The 20,600-nt window shown below is 31.9% G+C and overlaps 4 protein-coding genes across 4 annotated transcripts; 2 read left to right on the forward strand and 2 right to left on the reverse strand.

The window, feature by feature from the left end:
- Positions 1–1,269, reverse strand: HELRODRAFT_169068 (hypothetical protein; the record flags this gene model as incomplete). Its single annotated transcript, XM_009014901.1, has 1 exon — positions 1–1,269. The coding sequence occupies one exon, from the start codon at positions 1,267–1,269 to the stop codon at positions 1–3; it is 1,269 nt and encodes a 422-aa protein (XP_009013149.1).
- A 446-nt stretch (positions 1,270–1,715) lies between these two features.
- On the reverse strand, positions 1,716–2,147 carry HELRODRAFT_169069 (hypothetical protein; the record flags this gene model as incomplete). The annotated part of the gene is made up of 1 exon (XM_009014902.1): positions 1,716–2,147. One exon carries the CDS (start codon positions 2,145–2,147, stop codon positions 1,716–1,718), a length of 432 nt encoding a protein of 143 aa, XP_009013150.1.
- An 8,036-nt stretch (positions 2,148–10,183) lies between these two features.
- Positions 10,184–14,971, forward strand: HELRODRAFT_97921 (hypothetical protein). Its single transcript, XM_009014903.1, has 7 exons — positions 10,184–10,334; positions 10,867–10,989; positions 11,319–11,553; positions 12,058–12,247; positions 12,343–12,391; positions 12,502–12,704; positions 12,879–14,971. Exons 1-7 carry the CDS (start codon positions 10,269–10,271, stop codon positions 13,147–13,149), a joined length of 1,137 nt encoding a protein of 378 aa, XP_009013151.1. The 5' UTR covers positions 10,184–10,268; the 3' UTR covers positions 13,150–14,971.
- Positions 14,972–17,268: 2,297 nt separating this feature from the next.
- Positions 17,269–20,600, forward strand: HELRODRAFT_169072 (hypothetical protein; the record flags this gene model as incomplete). The annotated part of the gene is made up of 6 exons (XM_009014904.1): positions 17,269–17,316; positions 17,676–17,908; positions 18,284–18,361; positions 18,705–18,775; positions 19,416–20,436; positions 20,525–20,600. 6 exons carry the CDS (start codon positions 17,269–17,271, stop codon positions 20,598–20,600), a joined length of 1,527 nt encoding a protein of 508 aa, XP_009013152.1.

A 20,600-nucleotide genomic window follows, 5' to 3' on the forward strand; every position in this document is an offset into this window, starting at 1 on the left:
TCAGTAGAAATCATTGAATTCTTCAAAGTAGAGACATTTAGAGCTCCTCTCAGCATTCACTTCTGGGCATGCTTGAAAGTTCGATGTATCCGTGGGGTGCTTCAACGAGGGGACGTACGCTGGAGTAATCTGCTTCTTCAATAATTTCATCCAGTTCATTTTTGAGAACCACGCATGGTTCCTGATGTCATCAGATCCATTTTGCAGACATCCTATTCGATTTGATGGATCTTTCACTAACAGACGTTTAATTAAGTCTGCCAATTTTGGGCTAAAATTTTCAGGTACATTTACTTCAACATTTAAAATCTTGTCGTACACTTCATCTTCCGATTCTCCAGCAAATGGCACAAACCCACTTCTCATTTCAAACAGCAAAAGACCAAAAGCCCACCAATCTATTGAGCAATTGTAACCTTCATCAAACATTTCTGGTGCTGTGTACAAAGGCGTTCCAATGAAAGTGTTGGTCCAGTCTGACATTTTTGATATTCCAAAGTCAGTTAGTTTGAGGTAGCCTGTCGAATCAATGAGAACATTTTCAGGCTTCAAATCTCGATATATTATGCCAATATTGTGGAGAAAGTCCAAAGCTGAAAAAATTTGAGCTCCGTAAAATCGCACTGTGTTTTCGTCAAATTTTTTATTGAGTTGTAGCCTTGTGTAGAGTTCACCACCAGCACAATAATCCATCACAATGTAGAGATGCATGTTGTCCCAGAAATGGTATTTTGCGCTTACGATAAATGGATGATCTATTGAGCGGAAGAAATTTTTTTCGTTCACCGTGTTCTCTATCAAGTTCAGTTCATAAATTTGTTGTTTCTTGAGAATCTTAATTGCCAAGATTTCTTTGGTCTTTTTCAATTCGCCAATTTTCACAGTTCCAAAGCTCCCTTGTCCTATCGTTTTCAGTCCCTGGAAATCGTTGATTGACATCTCATCGGATTTCACTTTCTGTGATGATTTTGTGAAAAAATTGGCAACAAATACAGAAATAAGTGTTCTGTACGCAGATTCTAATTTTTGCAGTTTTCTTCTGTGTTTAGTCGTTAAAATGTTTTTGAAATAAGAAAAAAATCCACAGCTTGTTTTTGGGGCAACGCTCTCAAAACTCAAATCATTTGGTGGACAACTTGATTTCAAAACTGGTTTGTGCGGATGGTCAACTGAAGATTCCTTTGTTTCTATTCCATTTGCTACAGAACCGTGAAGAACATCTTGGTTTCTCGTGTTTATTATCGCTTTAATGCTTTTGCCCAGCTCCATAATGATTGATTTCAAAATATATCTTCAACTTACTGTCAAAAAAATAACAACCTTAAAACAGTATGTATTTGCGATGTTGACAATACTCTTCCGGCAAGTTATATTAAGACGATATTTTAGAAGCAAGCTACAGAAAAGTCCAATGTTTAATATAAGTACGTTAAATATTTATAAAATTTCAATTAACATGATTTTTTGTTACATATATATACCTAAAATCCGATCCAAATCAAATATTCAAGTATTCTTTTTGTTAGATATTCTTGTTAGATAAAAACAACGCATAGCCTGTAATTAAAACCAGTTTTACTGGCCCAACGTTTTATTAACGCATTGCTCTAATTGTTTCATCGATGCAAATAAAAGGAATCTTTTGCAAAATTCTTTTAATTGTTTGATTTTACTTTTTCAAATTATACGGTCTTCCCTCAACTCAACAATGGTTATTAGAGCTTTACTATAGGATCCAATAAAACTTTCTGTGATGATTTTGTGAAAAAATTGGCAACAAATACAGAAATAAGTGTTCTGTACGCAGATTCTGATTTTTGCTTTTTTCTTCTGTGTTTATTCGTTAAAATTTTCTTGAAATAAGAAAAAAATCCACAGCTTGTTTTTGGGGCAACGCTCTCAAAACTCAAATCGGCTGAGGCATAACGTGGTTGAGAACTTGATTCCAAAGCTGTCAACCGTGCAGAACTTGAAACCGGTTCTTCTAAAGTGTTTGTTGCAGGTTTCTTAATTAAAGTATTGAGTGAATCTTCGTGGGGAAGATCAACTGAAGATTCCTTTGCTACCGTTCCATCTGTTGGAGAAGCTTGATGTGCATCTCCGTTTCTTGTGTTTCTTATCGCTTCAATGATTTTGCTGATTTCCATAACGACTGGTTTCAAAATATATCTTTAACTCAGAAAAGAAATGAAGACTTTAAAATTCTATTCATCAGTTATAATGACAAATATTTTTCAAGTAAATGTGGGACGAATATAAGATATTTGAAAATTTTGTTAACATGATTTTTTGATACATATATATACCCAATTCAACATACCAACTCAAATGCTCAGGTATTCTTCTGAGTTGGTTTCTTTGTTAGATGAAGGCTAGCACACCTAGTAATTAAGGCCAGTTAAATTGGCCATCCGTTTTATTACCTCATTGTAATAATTGGTCTATCGATGTATATGTATAAATCTTATTGTACTTCTTTTTGTTTGATTTTAACTTTCTTCAATTTTATTGCATTCTCTTTAACTTTAACCAAATATCCATTAAAAATTTGTTCGGCTAATAAAATCTTCCAAAGTTGATCGGTTATGTTGCTCCATTTACTTTGACTAATTATAGTTATTTATAAAAATTTTTATTTCATTATTTTTTGTCCAAAATGTTTACTTTCTGATTTTCATTTTATTCAATTCAAATTTCAATGGTTTTTGGCAGTTAGGGTTATTGCGTTGTCTGGTTACTAATTAGTTCTATCACAATATATGCCCATTTTAATTAAATTTTATTTAGCTTTAACTCAATTAAAGTTTATTTCAATTATAATTGATTAATTATATTATTTGTGCTAGTAATTAAAAACCTAGCTTAAATGCTAGAATTTTAAAATCAGAAAGTAAGTACTGTGTAAATGTAAATAAGCTTGTGCGTTATCCTTTTAATTGGAATTTTTTGGTGTTAACATATCAAATATATTGGTCTTTCGTCCGACTTAACGAAGATGAATTAGTGTTACAACTAAGCTTTGAATGAGTATTTTTCAGCCATTATGAAATTTCAGCGCTCAAAATGAAAAATTATTTTACAAATTGTGGATTTTGTTATGTGGTTATGTTACAGTTAAAATCCGTCAAGAAACGTTACTTCAAGCATGGCAAGTTATATTAAGAAAGTACGTACTGTAAGGTCCCAAACTCTGTAGTGGCACTTAGCGAACCTCACTAGAAATACATCAACACTTTTACTATCCTTAATGAAAAATACCCTAGTTAATCAAATTAGATTTTCTGTGCTGAACACGCGGGAAATGGTCTTTCGTACAAACAGTATTCAAACCAGGCCATCATGTAATGGCAGCGCGAGGCATCGAACTTTTACCGGCTGAGCTTACCCTTTGACCCTTCTGCTCTCTTGACAGTTATCATGTTACGAATAATTTGTATAGAAAAGTAGAATTGTCTAACAGCGTTGAATCTACATTTTTGTAGAGCATCATAAGAAAAATTAGGATTGCATAGGTTAAATTAAAAAGAGATTTAGCATCTCCGATTTACGGTTTTTTTAGTGGATACCACCCACGGGGAGGCCTATTTACCAATATACAACACTTTCTTATGGCTTGAAGCAGGGATATGCAAAGAATCTCAATTTTTTTAACTTTTAAATATTTTCGGTAATTTCGATTTGGTTTTTTTTAAATTTATACAAAATAAAAGTAACTAATTACCAAATTGAATAACAATTTAAAAACAAATAAAATTTTAACATTTTAAATAAAAGCAATATTCCGTAATTAGTAAATATACGATCGTAACTTTTGACTGGAACGATAAAAAAATCAACCTCCAACTCCCCTCCGGAAGTAAGCTCCTTGTTCGACCGTTGAAAGTGAGCGAAGGCAGTTATATTTATTCTAGTTGTGTGATACCACTACTATTAAACTATTTTAAAAAGTTATTTGAATAAAAAATTATTTTAAAAAATTAATTTAATTGCAAATAAAAAAATATAAATAATACGAGTCGATTGCCTTTTTGATGAACCTAGGCCACTACGGATATTGATATCGATATAGGTATGTACAAAATGAAACTATGTTTTTCATCAAGTAATTCTTTAATTAATATGTAATCACAGTTAAATTACATGAAAAAAAGTTGACTTACAAATGTTTTAATTATCGTATTAACATTTTAATAAATAAAAAATATTAAAAAAAAATTAATTAAATGAACGTTTATTACCGGTGGAAAGAGACACCTATCCCTGGATGATATATTAAAACAACTTTTAACACAAGTCATATTTTTAAAACGAAAACTAATTTTATTTTCGTGATTCTTTCGCGTTCGAATAAATTAAAAAACAATCGTTATTTACAATCCGGATATTCCTTCCAAGTTATCACGTGTTGAGAAATTGTTTTGGACCGATAACTAAAAACAAAGATGCTGAATGCACCCTATAAAGGCGCCAAACGAATTGCGTATTGTCCCATATAATAATTAGTAAATGTGGTTGAATCTTAAATAAATACATCTATAATTTTTTGATTAAAATGAAAAATTGCATCAAAGAAGACATATATATATTTTATCACCTTTGTTCAATAAAAAAATTGTAGCAACATTTTTATACAGTCACTAAAGAAACTGAAGAAGTGAAAAGAAACTTTTAAACCTCCCTTGTCCCATCTTATATCGCAGTGTCACAAATTTTTTGTAATACTGTCATCTCTCAAAGCGTGACATTCTTTATGGACAGTCCCAAAAAGACCCTCAACATTTTTGTCGTTTTTATCAAATTTTTGAAAACCCGATAAGATTAAATATAAATTTTCAACTTTTTTAAATTCTTAAACTTGTAATAAATATGTAAGATTAAAGTTTCACGTGACTATTGTTTCTTACGTATGAAACTTTTCAAATTGCCAGGTAGATTTATAATTTTTTAAAACTCCAAGTAATCTAATCATATGTATTTCAACTTTTTTTAGTAATCAAAAAGTGTAGATAACATTGGCTCAGTGTAGTGTAGATGATAGCTAAAAATAATGTGTGGTTAATGATAACATAAATATAAAAAACCTAATTTAGTTTTAATTAATTGTTCAAGTTGGTAGTTTTGCAATTGTTTTGTAATTTCTTAACGTTGGAATGGACCTATCTCATTGTTATAAAACACATTACAAAACTTTACATACAATTCATATACATAATACGTATGTACGTACATGCATACCTGTACGTAAAAAGTAAAATGGAGAAACTTATATGAAATCATAAATAACAATAGGTTATTGGTTATAGTATATACAGGTACACGTATCCATATGTGCACATATCGACATACGTGCACTGCACACCTGAACTGCACATATAGACAATAGACATATATACATATACCCAACATATATATATATATATATATATATATATATATATATATATATATATATATATATATATATATATATGTGTGTGTGTGTTATCTTCATTAATTTCTGTTTCTCTCGTCCGCGCTGTGGTTGCTTTCGTAATAACCAAATTTATGTCCTTTTTGCCGTCATCAGGTTCCTTCAGGCTGCTGCTACGATCATTTCCTTTGTTTTATCTTCTGTTCGAAACTGCAGACACTGGTTTTGAGGGGATGGTCTTGTTGATAATGATAATCATATCATTCAATTGAAATCCTGATTTTGATGATTTATCTGATGCTGATGATGCCACGATCGGCACTGTTAATGTGTTCAAAATTGAATTAATTTAATTAATTTGCGTGTATTAATTTATTTAAGCAGCGTGTTCAGAACATGCACGTGAATAATATATAAACTGCACTACAAAAAATAAAGTGATTTTTGAATGACTGTTGATCGATCAAACCATTTAGTAAGGCTATGCAAATATTGAGGAACCGCCACAAATCTAATCTACAGAAAAAAAAATTTAATCTGAAAAAATACAAAATTTGATAACTTTTATAAAAGAAAACCGTTATTAGATAGACTGGCCTCATGTGCTTGAGATTGAGTTTCATTCGGATCTATCTTGTTTAAAGTGAAATGAAACAGTGTGGTTTAGCTGAATCACCATTATTAGATTTAATGGAACGTGTTGCAACTGATATTTGTATCAATGATATTATTATCAGTGAAAGAATCATGATGAGAACGTTTAGCGGAACATTCATGTAATATGAATGATCGCAAGTTAGTGCTGAAGTAGATTCAAAAGCAAAACACAACGTGTTATTTAATATTAATATTCATAAGAAGTTTTACTTTAAAGATTAATATCTGGTCCTGTTTTGCAGTGACCTGATTCTAATGCAAAAGATTTCCTCTTTCCATGTACTGTATACTGTGTTATTGAGATTTTCACACGTATTCACGTATGCTGGTGTGTGTGTCATTTATAGAGAATAAAAGAGAATAACCTTTGACCTTTATTTATATATGTGTGTATGCCTGCGAACGTACATGCGTGCGTGAGTATTCCAAAATTGGTTGTAATTTAACCTGATGACTCAAAAAATATTTCTCATAGGTTACTTGTGACAATTAGAAACGTTTATTTATTAAAACAATTTGAAAATCGATTCAACACCCACTTCTTGTTGTAAAATTTTTTATTTCCAAGTACAAATGATTTATTGTTAAAAATAATATTGAGAAATATTATCACTTTTCTCTCTATTTTTGTGTTCTGAACTGCTCTTCCTTTTATAGAAGTTATAGCGGTAGTTGATCATATGTTAGATCATTTGCAGTGGCCAACCTTTGGATTACGAAAAACCTTTGTCAATGTGCGTCTGTATAATTATTCGTGTGTCAGAAATGACCTTTGCATGTGCGTCTACTTAATTTGCTTTCATGACCCTTGTATATGAGGAAAGTAACTGTATGCGTGTATGTGTGTTTGTCCGTATATGTATGTGTGTTAATTGATTGTCATAATTAGGTATATGATGCAACTATATTGGGGAATTTGCATCGTATTTGGTGTTTGTTAAAATAAAAGTATAATGTGAAGGAAAATCTAATATACTAAAATTGTATATTGCAAAAAAGAGTATTAGATTTTAAAATATTCCACATTTAGTTGTTGAATCGGAATGTTTTTTCTTTTATAGGTTCATCAATTCAACTTAATAATTATCCTATATACAGGTTTTTCATTTGGAACCATTGACGTTTTGAAAGAAACAATTTCTGTTGAACCAATTTCCAGAAAATAAGGAAGAATGTATCTGTCAGATTCCGGAGTTTTTTCTCTACCAGGAGTTGAAAAAGGTACGCCATTTTGTTTATATTTTGTTTCCCACCGAAAAGCTGATTCAAAATATCCTTATTATCACTACTGTAACCTGACACGTTTAGTGCATGTAGAAGTCTTATCAAAAATATCTTTAATATATGGTAAAAATTCATTTGAAAATTATCGAAAAGTTTAAAAACTAATTTAGTTTAAATGTTTCATATTCATCCGATATCCAGAATTTGTCTATAACTTTAAATCTTAATTTGTAGTTGAATGAATTGGCTGGCTGGTAGATTTCTTCTAATCGTATCCACATGTTGGCATTGTTTATTTCAAATCCTGCTTTCAAATTCGTTGGGATTTTTCCAATTAGTTATAAATTAATAAAAATCATTAAGTATTATTTGTTTTTATACATACAAATTATTTGCAATCTAAAATGTTTAACGAGAAAAAAGTTAGTTAATCATTGAGGTTTATTTGTAGAAATTTAAATTGTTATACCTCGTACCCCTACTTTTTACGTTACCCAACTTTGGTTGATGAAATTTTGCGAACCATTGAAATTAAATTGAAAAATTCTAATAAATAGAAAATTGAAATTTAAAAAATTATTTGACTTTCGTTTAAATCCTAACCTAACGGGTTCAGACAAACAGCCAGTCCTGTTACCAAAGATGCAAAAGTGATGTTCAAAAGGATTAAACAATCCAAGTAGTTCATTGAAGCAATTGTAAAACAGGCCACCGTTGTTGTGAATGAAAAATTGCATTTTTAATTTTTACAAACTCACACATGTCCGCAAAATTAGGATGTTGTTTGGTGGAATGGTTTATATAAACATAAGTAGATTTAAAAATTACATTTAGAAATTACATTTAGTACTTTTTGATCGTTCATATTAATTTTGTTAGATCTTGTAAGTCATATTATTAATTAAATGCGTATGCGGGGCTGTCACAGGCTCTCAAGAAAGTATTTCATAAGACGTTTGGGATGATACTTATTACTTTTAGTTTAACTTAGAAAAAAATTTTAGTTCGGAACATCATTTAAAATTTATACGTAGCATTTGGAAAATAAGCAAATCGTTTGAAAAATATTTGAACGGTAACAAGCTGCATTTTCACATAAGAACATTTAAGCGTCAACAGTAAGCCTAAATTCAACAAATTTGAGGCTTTCAGTTAGTGATGTGAAATTCGATTTCATTTTAGTAATCAAATGTTTCGGTATATTCGATCTCTTTTTCAGTTCTTTTTGAATCGATTTATATTTTTCGACAGAGATTGTTTCTTAAAAATTCCTTACAACATTTTTTTAATTCAAAAATTGTGACGTCCAATTTATCGCAAAACGCGAAAAGAGCTAACAAAAAATTGACTTTCATGTGCAAACTACTCGGAATCGAACGAAAAAGTATCCTAACTGGTAATCCAATAAATTTTCAATCTTTTTGTATAAATAAGCCTTCAACGAGTACGACTCACTTCGTTACTGGCGTCGATGAACTTATTTAAAATAAAAAAAATTCTCAACTTCAATGTTTTCCATACAGTTCCAACACTCCTGCTTGCATTTTTGAATATACATGAAAATCCATATTGAGGATGTGATCATTAAGGTAGCATAAAACTCATTTAAATTTTTTGTCTGCTTATTAATATATACTAGCTACTTGTCAGAACAAAAAAACTGTTGTTGACACTGCAAATTTTTCCATATGAATTTTGCTGTATTGCTAATCTTAAACAATCAAATTAATCGATTTTTGGTCAATATTTGAGTCTCGCTCTCGACAACCATATTTCAGACATTATATCATTATCAAATTTTGTAGTTACTATCTCTGCACTAAAAAAGACTTAAAAACACGTGGTCTCAGGTGCTGTTGCGCAATTCTTAGTAGATGTCTAATCGAAAAGCTGTAATTTTTCTTCAAAACTTATTTAATTATTTCTCAAAAAACTGCCGTAGTTATAGCGTCAACAAACATTCGCGTCCAAGTATTTCAACATTTTTTCCAATGCTGCTATGGTTTTCCGTCACTTTGTATTATTTTCAAAATAACAATTTAGCGCAATTTGTTCATTCCAGTGGTTATAACAATAATATATTTAGTATCATTTATCTTGTGTACGTAGAGCCGAGCAGATTTGAAATCGTCGTGCTTGGCAAGCGTTTCTATACTTTCAACCATACTACTAAAATTAAATTATACTACAACAAATGTAGGACATTTAAAAAACAACTGCATTCCTAAAGTCCATTTTGCATTAAATCATTCAAATATCTTATCAACCATATAATTAAAACAGTGGCGTCACTAGAGGGGTGCGGGGGGTGCGGACCGCACCGGGTGACACCCTCACAGGGGGTGACACCAAAATATCACTGTATATGTTTTTATGTCCCTCCATGAAATTATTCTTATCATTAATTCAGCCTAACCCGCCCAGCGCCCAGAAATGTATTATGAATAAAATTTTTTTTCGTTCAAATCATTTTTGTATTCGACGTTTATACCATTCAAATTCGACGTCCGAATTATTAAGCGCCGCGGCCGAGCACATTTAACTTGTTCGTGTTTATAAATTTTGCTAAGAATGCTGTATGTCTAAGGGGTGTCATGAGAGGGGTGACACCATGAGTTACCGCACCGGGTGACACCAACCTTAGTGACGCCACTGAATTAGAATAAGCCTATGATGACCATACGACCATATAATTAGAATAAGCCGACAATGTGCTTTTATTTTGTAGAGCGTTGGTATTCCATAAGTAATTTGCAACTTTTATTTGAACAATATTTTGTGGGAGCATTCAAAGACGTTGCAAAAAACTTTTTACGATCTTGCGATGAGGTTTAGAAATTTTGTGTTGTTGGAGTCTAAGGCGGTGTTGATCAGTTTCCTTCCTTCTATTTATTTTTTTTAATTTGCTTGTTTAAATTCAGTCGGACCATAGAAGAATGATTAGTTTGGATCACGTCGTAAGTAATAAACTGCAGCAATGGAATTGAGATTGAAAGATTTGTCAATTGGAGATCATCTGATGAACGAATATGCCTTGGCTCACGTAAGTTTTATTTAATTATTTACTATTACTTTATTTATTATTTGTTCGTATTAAAATATTAATTTGGCTTAAGCCTTAATTTAATTTAAAAGTTTAGTCCAAGAATTTTTTAGTTAAGTTAGTATTATGTGCGGAAATGCCTTATTTTATTTATTATTTTATTTTATTTTTTAGAATTTTAAATTATAATTTTATATTTATTCATCCAAAACTTTTATATTTTAAATGGTATGCAATTAATTATTGTTATTATACACAAATATATGTATATATATATATATATCCGATATCGCATATATAAATACATGGCATCAAATCTTGTATTTGAAAACTTTTGAGTGCACAATGGGTATTTATTAATTTCAATGACATGCTAATATAATATATAAAATAATTTGTGTTATAGTATCATAAAATGAAATTTTGAAACGAATTAACATTTTAAATTTATTCATTTATTTTAAAATAAAACATATAGTTTGTTATTATGTCTGAAAATTGAATTTGTTATCTAATCCTGCCTTTTTTATAGCCTGTCTCGTGCGTGACATGCAACGGATACTATGGTCCCAATTACGGCCAACCTCTCTGCACCACCTGCCATTTGTTCCTATATCCACAATTCAATCTTGCCACTGAAGTTCATACGAGTGAAGTTAGTTTGCAACAAATTTAATTTAATTATCTTAAACGATAATTATTTCAAAATATTTAGTGAAATTTTTAGATATTTATATTTAAACAAAAAACACGCGATCACTGAATTTAATTGAAAATATGAAATTGGAAATAATTGATTGAAATCAAAATGGAATTTATCAGAATCAGAAATGCAACTAATTTAAATTAATTATCTTAAACGATGATTATTTGAAAATATTTAGTGAATTTTTAGATATTTAAACAAAAAACACGCGATCACTGAATTTAATTGAAAATATGAAGTTGGAAATAAATGATTGAAGTCAAAATGGAATTTATCAGAAATCAGACTCATATGATTCTGGGAACGAGGAGCCAACAACGGAATCTGATTTCTACCCAGCGCAATGGGATTCAACATCTGTGATATTTTCGACCAATTACAACGGTAACAGCAGCAACAATAACTTGCACAATTCTAACCAATTAGAAGAAAGGTTGCACAACTTATCAAATGCACGTAACTTTTCACTTGAAACTACGCCACCTGGTCTTGTCGACTCCTTACCAACTGAAGGTTTGTTTGGCTTTCTTAGTTCATTTTTAATTTTCTTACTTACATTGATAATTCTGCATGAAACTTTTTATTTATATAACAGTTTTGAATATTTCTTTGACTCCGATTTGTCGCACAAGTCATGATTTCCTGTTAATGATTACTAATTGATGTATTTCATGAAAATGCTACCAGCTTATAAATGCCTCTAAAATATTTTTTAAGGATAATCACAACTAAGCAATAAATAAATTATTAACTGATTAAGTAAGTGAAAATTTATCATCCAAAGATAGACTGTCAGACTGACAATTTGTAATATCGACATCCAGTTTTATTTCTCTGTCGATCATTATGCTACTTGAAAATTGATAGCTTAATTAAGATAATAATTTTGAGCTTTTGATATGATATAATTCAAATTATCAATAGCTGTATAAATTAGGAACACAATATTTAAAACGAGTTTGATAAATGAATCTTATTATCATAAATATTCATTCCTCCTATTTATAATTTTTACAGTTTTGTTTGAAGTGTTTGCTTATTTGGATGACATAGCTCTGTGGAATGCCCGAAGCGTCTGCAAAAGATGGCAGGAAATTATTGATGATGATGTCACAGAAGAGAAGTGGATGAACATGGTGCACAGGAGATGGCCATTGTTCAAAGCAAAACATAAAATTAATAGCTGGAAGAACGTTTATTCGAAGCTGTACGTTGTTCTTTTTCATATTCCTTCATAATTTATTATTATACATCATCTTCTTGTTAATCCTTCAAAATTGTGCTCATTAAATTTCTATTCAGATTTCAAGGGACCACCTGCTTATACTGCTTAGATGGCCATATTCCCAAGGTATGTTTTACATGTGATCAAGCTACTAGTTTTTTTGCTCAAATAAATATTAATATCTAAACTACACTTGAACGCACATCATATAAATAAAACTTTTTAAATTTTTGTAGTCATTGCCAACTCCATCTGGTCTGTCATTTCGTTACTCTCGCCTGGTACAGGAGAGAAAAAATCTTCGTGCGGATCCTTTGGATGGCATTGACGTTCAACCTCTTGACCACCTTTACTTCAACTGGCAGGCTTCAATTGCGGGTCCTCGTGGAAGTCCCTATGAGGGGGGCATTTTTTTCCTGCACCTTCAAATACCACCCAGGTTTGTTTAGTTGTGTCTGTAGTTTGTTGCTCTTTGTCAAGATATGTTTTAGTGTTTTTCATTTTTAGTGTTTCCATATATATACTCCTAAACTTTTGTACAAACAATTTATTACGCCTAAATTTATTGCCGTTAAGAATGTGATTGAATTATTATTTTTTATTTATTTTTCAGCTATCCGTTGAAGCCCCCTTACGTTCACTTTTTAACAAAAATATTTCACCCCAATATAAGTTGTCATGGTGACGTGGGGTTGGACTCACTCCACGACAACTGGAGCTTAGCATTAACAATCGTAAAGGTCTTAATCAGTATTCAATCACTTCTCACTGATCCATATTCTTTCGTTTGCATGGAGCCGAAAATTGGAAAGTTGTACAGACAAGATTTTTTAACTTTTGATAAAATTGCCAGGTTGTGGACTAGAAAATATGCCACCTATTAAGTTTTAGAGTGTGCATAGTCGTGTTTTTGTAATTGTTTTGTGTGTGTGTGTGTGCTGCGCGTTGCATGTTTATCGGTTCCTGCTTTTCGGTGATTTATAATTTCCTATTTTCGTGTATATGATATGAAATTATCTTAAAATAGTTTGCTATCTAAAGTAACGAATGATGAATATTATTTTTGCTAGTCACAATATTTTTGCATTGAATTGATGAATTGTCTGATTGATGATTGATTTTGCCGCCGTTGCTTGTAAATTATTTTGGTCGATAAATTTATTTCAAATTTTTTGTGTATTTTATATATAATTTTATGGAATACTTTATTTTAACAAAAGACTAACAACGTCTGATACGTTTTTTTATTGAAACTTCTAAACCACTTGATGTACAAGTTCAACTTTTGTAAAATTTTCTAATAAATCGTGAATATATCCATTCAAATATCCTGGCGGTGGTCCGTGCACGGCTTGCATTGTTTCATCTCGGAATATTACACTTTTTATAAGGGATTTGATACCTTTTAACCTAACTATAATACTGTTGAAATCGTTAATGTGGGCTCCAATGGCGATCGAATCTTTATCTTCTATAATTAAGCCCACGGGAAACATGAAACCTTCGTCAATAAATCGTTTTCGTATCATTGGAGACATCTTGAAAAGTTTCTTGTGCAATAGTATTGGGTCACTAACGTAGACAACTCGGTACGGGTTGACTCTGATGATGACGATTTGTGCTGTGTAAAAGCGGTGATTATTTTTATCTTTGTACATGGTTGTGTGGGATATGCTTGCGTAGTATGGATATTCGTACAAAACGAATGGCGTGCCTCCTCGAAGATGCGAATGAGCGTCACTGAATATGAAACCACTTGGCCCACTTTCCCTGTGTACGAACCTGCAGTGGCCATCTAAATCGCATTTTAAAACGCGCAGTGGGTCCAAATTGTGAACGAAAAAAAGTTCATCGTCGATCACCAGCGCCATCCAGTGTTTGTCGCGTGGCATGTCGTTTTTTTCAGTTGCATTTATCATTGGAGAACCTCCAAGTATCTCCGGAACTATCGGTAAATTTTTTTCTAAATCCCACAAAACTGTGTAGTCCATCGTGTTATCCTGTCCGAAAGCCATTGCGGTGTTGAAGGAGATGAACAGTCTGTTCTTACATTTAAACAAACGGGGTTCAATGGGCCCGTCACCTACCCACCATTGTTTGGGAGTGGGTATTCCTAATATTGTTCCATTGGAAACCGGACGCATCTTCGAATCAAACCTCTGTGAGAACAACCAGTTGTCTGCAAACTGATTGGCTGGCCAATTTTTCTTGTCTTCATACTTTTCTCTATCTAGCCAAATTCTTGAAACTAACACTATTTCGTTGTTGTGCCATAGTATAGCGGGACTGTTGGCATAATAGATGTTGCCTCGAGCTGGATCGAGGAACCTTCTGGATGCTTCGTATTCCAGTTGTGGAGAAAACGAGTGAATCAAACATGATGTAACTTTGTGTTTGTGTTGTTCATATTTTCCTCGCTCATTGAACATCGATCCACCAATATCAAACGTTCGACAAAACCTTTCTTTCAAATTTATCTTTTTAAATTTTTCATTTTTGTGAATCTTTGATATGAGATGACTTTTTGTACCTTTAAACAACCGATCACGATCTCGGTTGTGATGAATTAAAACTAAGTGATTTTTATTGTGTAAATAAAATATTTTTAAAATTAAGTAAAAAAAGAATAACAGAAAACAAAAAACAAGAACTTTCGTAACATATTTTGAACGAAATTTAACCATTTTAATTAATTCCAATGTTAGAAATACTGTTATACAATTCAAAGAATTCCATAGTATAATCTTTATACAAGTACACATACAAGAAGCTTAATAGTGTAAATAAACCGTGTACGCATGAGTGAACACGCACGCACTTCACATTTGCTAATTGGTCGCGATATTTCTGTTCTACAGTCAATTCAATTACACACACACACACACACACACACACACACACACACACACACACACACACACACACACACACAAGCATACATACATTACACATATAGATATATGGCTGGTTACACTAGTGTATAATATATAGCTACGTAAAAAATACACTTACATCCAATACATGTAGGTATATACAATTCGCAAATAAATATATAATATATGTGTGTATCTATCGAACATTTATGATAGTTTGGGTGTCTTTTGATATAAAACACAAGTTAAAATATTAAAAAAATAATCCTTTTATCATCATAATAATTTTCAACATTTGTTAATGGACATAGAATATCAGACCTCTTCATACAATTTCAGCATAAAACTTTGTTCAGTGGTTGCAGACAACATACCAAGCCCTGCACCATGGATCTAAAACCTACGGAATAACGAACACTTGACGATCGTTGGAAGCTACGACACTGGCGTTAGAAATATAGAGATCTTTGAAGTTATAACATTGTGTTGATTGTAACGTCTGTTCAGGATTACAACAATATAATTATGCTTCCAGGCCGATAGTAACAAGTCAAGCATTTGTAATATTCATGTGATTGCAAAACCACACCAATGACAGAAGTACACCACTGTTCTTTATTATTGTAATGCAGTGACCTAGCAGAATGTTTTAACCTGTCGTTTGGCGATATGCAATTATGCTAAAAAAAGTCATAATTTTGATTTCATCAGAAATATATTTTGTTTTTCAAGAAGCTTTATTAAATGTTAATTCGTTATTTTATATTGTTGTTATTATTGTGATGTTGATTTACTCTTATTTATTTTTAAGAGGAAAATTGACGCATCACACGTAATGCTGGGATTTCTTCGCAACAACGGCACCAGTTAATTTGATTATTCCACCATCTTGCCATGCAACTTTATCTTTTAGTTTCTTTTTCCGAAAGAATTCCAACATCTATTTTATAGAATATTATTTCTAAAATCTTTAGTCCCTTTTTCTATATTATTTCTATAACATTGCGGTTTCGACTTTTTTTATTTTTATATATAGTTTAAATGATTAACACGTTTTATATTTTCATCTATACTTTATACTTTTGCCTTTTTTGATATGCGACCTGCACCATCTCAGTCTGTCTCTGTTATCGTATGCACTAAACACTGCAGAGCAGATCAATATCAATCAAATGTGAAATGCTTTTCTATAGCTTATTTTATAATGAAAATTCTACCCATTTCATACATTTTCATTATTTCCATAGCTCTTTATGATGTGGTAAACACATGTGCGGTTTCTTGTCAACTTCATTCAGCTTAAATTTTTTCCTATCATAGATTTATGCTTTTGGTCATAGAATTTGAACTAATTTTACTTTAATGTATTTTCATATTACATGTTTTTCCTAAAACAAAAACGACGTTTTAAATTCTAAGTGTATGATGAATAACAATTACGAATACTATAGTTTAACTTCTAAATTAACTTTACTTTTCTAGTCAAACTTACAAAATGTAACACAAATTTAATCTTTTTCGCAGTTAAGGTGCATGGTTTGTGGCAAACTTCAAACATTTGTGCAAAACAAAATCAGTCAATCTGCTTGTTAGCTCCTATCAGCCAAACATTCGTCGTGTGTGCGGCGCCTAGTTGCACCTTACTTTTTTTTAATTATCTCCCGAGATTTAAGTTTGATTTGACGAAAATTAAAATTTTTGTCATTTTGAAAGAAAGTCACGCGAAATGTTTCGAAAGTCGTCCGTTGTAGTCTTATAGAGATTTAGTTGCTTCACCACAGCAAGTTGATTGGCTAGACGCTAGATGTAGGTAGATAAACATTTCTTTTTAAAAAGTAAATTTAAAATTAATATTTTAATTTAATTTAAAAAGACATTTTAGGATTAGATTAGATTAGAATAGGCAAATAAAATTACTCTCTAAACAATACTAAACTAATTGCTGGAAAAAAAAGACAGTTAAATAATAAACTATAAAAGTATATAAAATTTATATTATAAATAAATAAATGCCTGAATGGTGCATAATCAAACTGATTTGATGTGATTCCTTTTTTAACTATAGTTGCATTTTTAGTTTTTTGGTCTACTTTCTTGTTTTTAAAGTAGAAGAGAAGCACAAGTAGCAAGATGAGTGAAGAAGTCACTTGTGGGCCTGCTGATGCGTTTATCATAGGGGTAGGTTGGGTTGGGTTGGCTTCTTAGGACATATAAAAATAAATAAATAATTTACTGCTTAGATTTTTAATATTTTTAAAATTAAGAATTAAATGTTTTAAAATTTAACTAAATATCATTTGTATATTTATTATATTTATATATTTACAATATTTATTTATTAAATTTTTCTTCTCTCTATCTGTAATAATATATTGATATTCATTATAATTATTATGAAAGTAAAATATAAATTCTATTTTAGTCTTTTTTATGAAGTAATAAAAATTATAAACAATGGATTTTAAAATCTTTGGTGAAGAAAATGAATAAACTTTATTTCTATCTGATGTCATTTTAATTTTTAAACATTATTAAAGAAAAGAGAAGATTATTCAGACGAAAGAGACCCAATAGAAAAAGCCTCACCACCTGTTGCCAGCATTTCAAACAGTAGCACAGACAACTTTGACATTGTTAGGGCAGCTCAGTATGGTATTTATGATAGGATTGTGTACCTCGTTGAGCGGGGTCACAATGTCAACCAAATGGATCATGAGAATGTTTCAATTTTGCATTGGGCAGCAATCAATAACAGATCAGAAATTGTCAAGTTGGTTTGGCTTACTAAATATCTTAATAATTCTTTTTAATTTTTAGATTTAAGTTGTAATTTCAATATTAACAAGTTGCTTTTTTAACATTGGTTATCCAATTAAATATTTATCATAAGATAATACAGTTTTTGATTTTACCAAACTTATAAATTATGTTCATGTTATTTCATGTTATGTCGTTTCTTAAATAATATCATGATCCTTGCTTAGTTCATAGATTGACCAACACCTAACCATATTTTTTTTTTCATTCAATCTCTACTAAATCAAATGCTTCTATTCAACCAACAGCATTCTACTTTCCACATCAGTTTACAAGGAACTACAATTTAAATTAATTGAATTTAAAAAATTAATTGCGTTAATTAAAGGTACTTGATATCTAAAGGAGCCATAGTGGATAGATTCGGAGGGGACCTCAACTCCACGCCACTGCACTGGGCAGTCAGGTAGTTACAAAAACATCATTCTCAACAAAAAATTTGGCCTAGTCAATAAAAAAATAATTTGAATTATTTTTTTCAAGGATATTATCAGATTATATAAACAAATGACTATAACATCAATATTTTTTTTAAATTTTCATTAATATGTAAACATGGTCAGTTTTTATGTAATACCAAATCGCAAGTTGATGGCCACTAAAACTGATAACAAATGAAAACGAAATTAAAGACAAACTTACACAATATTGAATGATAATTATAAATAATAAATAAGTAAGCGAATAAATAATTGAATGACTAAATAAATGGTGGTAAGATGTTGAAAATGATGACACCATCCTTCCAGACAGGGCCACCTTGCAATGGTTGTATTGCTGATGTCGCACGGTGCAGATCCATCGTTGTTTGATGGAGAAGGTTTGCCTTGCTTGCCTTCACTTGATTTTGTTATTTTTTTCAAAATCTCTTGACATTAACATCCTCCTGATATCTTATGTTAATGTTATTAGAATGTCATTATTTTTTCAATATCTCCTGACATTAATTAGAGTATTGTTATAACCGTGCTACCGAACACACTAGATTCTAGCGTATTCTAGAATGTTCTAGTGACTGGAGCATTCTAGAGTATGCTAGAATCGGACCATCTAGAAGAATCTAGAAACGACGCTTGCGAAGAGTATATAAGCGCACGTCGCAAGAAGATTCGTGATTAGTGAAATTCGTGATTTTGTAATTTTGTGGATAGCGATTGTGAATTATTTAAAGCATATTTGATTTGTTTGTTGACGTTGTCATAGCGATAGATTTTGAACAATTTAAAAGTTAATTGTTGCGTTAGTTTGAATTTGCTGGAAATAAACGATTAGTTGATTTCTTCTGTTAACTAATAACTGTTTGGAGTATTTTATTCAATCGAAGATTTGAACCCGTCGCATCGTAAATCGGTTACGACAGCGAGTATTATAACATTGGTGTCAGAAGTGTGATCTTCGACTAGCGAATTACTACTCATAGAAAAAGAACACGATGTAAAAACTGTGTGGTTTGAACGAAGTTCAGCTACGAGAAGAACTACAGAAACGAAGTCTTGTCACAAGTGGCAACAAAGAAGTACTAGTAGCACGTCTGAGAGAAGCTCTCATTGACGAAGGTAAGAACCCAGACGAATTCAAGTTTGATGGTGCTGACGAAGACAATGAAATTAGCACAGGCACGTTTACAACCGCTAAAATGATGGAACGTCTGCTTAGTATGTCAACTGAAATAAAACAACAGATCAAAGAACAGTCCGAACAACAGTCCGAACGACAGACAGAAGAGTTAAAACAACAGATCAAAGAACAGTCCGAACGACAGACAGAAGAGTTAAAACAACAGATCAAGGAACAGCCCGAACGACAGACAGAGGAGTTAAAACACGTAAAATTGGAAGTGGCAGAACAGATTGAAGAACAGTCAACAAGAATAGAAATGATCGAGCAGAAACTTGATCGTCAGACCATTGAGGTAGATCACAAGATAGACAAATTGAAGCGAGAATTGGAGCAATCCAAAAAAATGGCCATGCCGTTAGATCACGCATCCGGAAGAACTTTGAAGGTACCAGCATTTGACGGAGAGATGTCCTGGAACGTTTATAAAACCCAGTTCGAAGCAGCGGCAACTAGTAACTGTTGGAACGGAAAAGAACGAGCAACAGCACTGATACTGGCCCTGCGAGGTTCAGCAGCAGAGGTTCTTCAGACGATTCCGGCGGAGAACCATTTCAACTATGAAGTTCTGGTTAGCGCGTTGGATTTACGTTATGGTGAAGAACACATGAAACAGATTTATCGGTCTCAGCTTAGAAACAGAACGCAACGATCTGGTGAATCCATTCAGCAGCTGGCACAAGATATGGAACGGTTGACATTGCTGTCGTATCCGACATCAGACCCCGAGCATAGAGACGAAACTGCCCTGGATACGTTTATCAAAGCCCTTCGTGATTCGGAACTCAAGCAATCCCTTCTCTTGTCAGATAAACGAAATCTCAAGGATGCCGTTGCGCACAGTCTCACTTTTGAATCGGCAAAGTAAGCATCAAAAAGTGACGTACGTCTACGCCAAGTACATGAAGAATGCTCTTTTCAGAAGGTGGTTGTGAAACGCGAACCCCAACAGCATGGTGTACCCCAATGCTGGATTTGTGGTGAAAAAGGCCATCTACGTCGTGATTGTAACACCGCCTAAAAGATAA

Source organism: Helobdella robusta, assembly GCF_000326865.2.
Source record: "Helobdella robusta unplaced genomic scaffold HELROscaffold_14, whole genome shotgun sequence".
Lineage (NCBI taxonomy): Eukaryota > Metazoa > Annelida > Clitellata > Rhynchobdellida > Glossiphoniidae > Helobdella > Helobdella robusta.

Coding starts and splice junctions, on each gene's coding strand:
- HELRODRAFT_97921 (XM_009014903.1), top strand. CDS start 10,269: ATGGAATTGAGATTGAAAGATTTGTCAATTGGAGATCATCTGATGAAC. Junction 12,248..12,342: donor AAGAACGTTTATTCGAAGCT/GTACGTTGTTCT, acceptor ATTTCTATTCAG/ATTTCAAGGGACCACCTGCT. Junction 12,392..12,501: donor TAGATGGCCATATTCCCAAG/GTATGTTTTACA, acceptor AAATTTTTGTAG/TCATTGCCAACTCCATCTGG.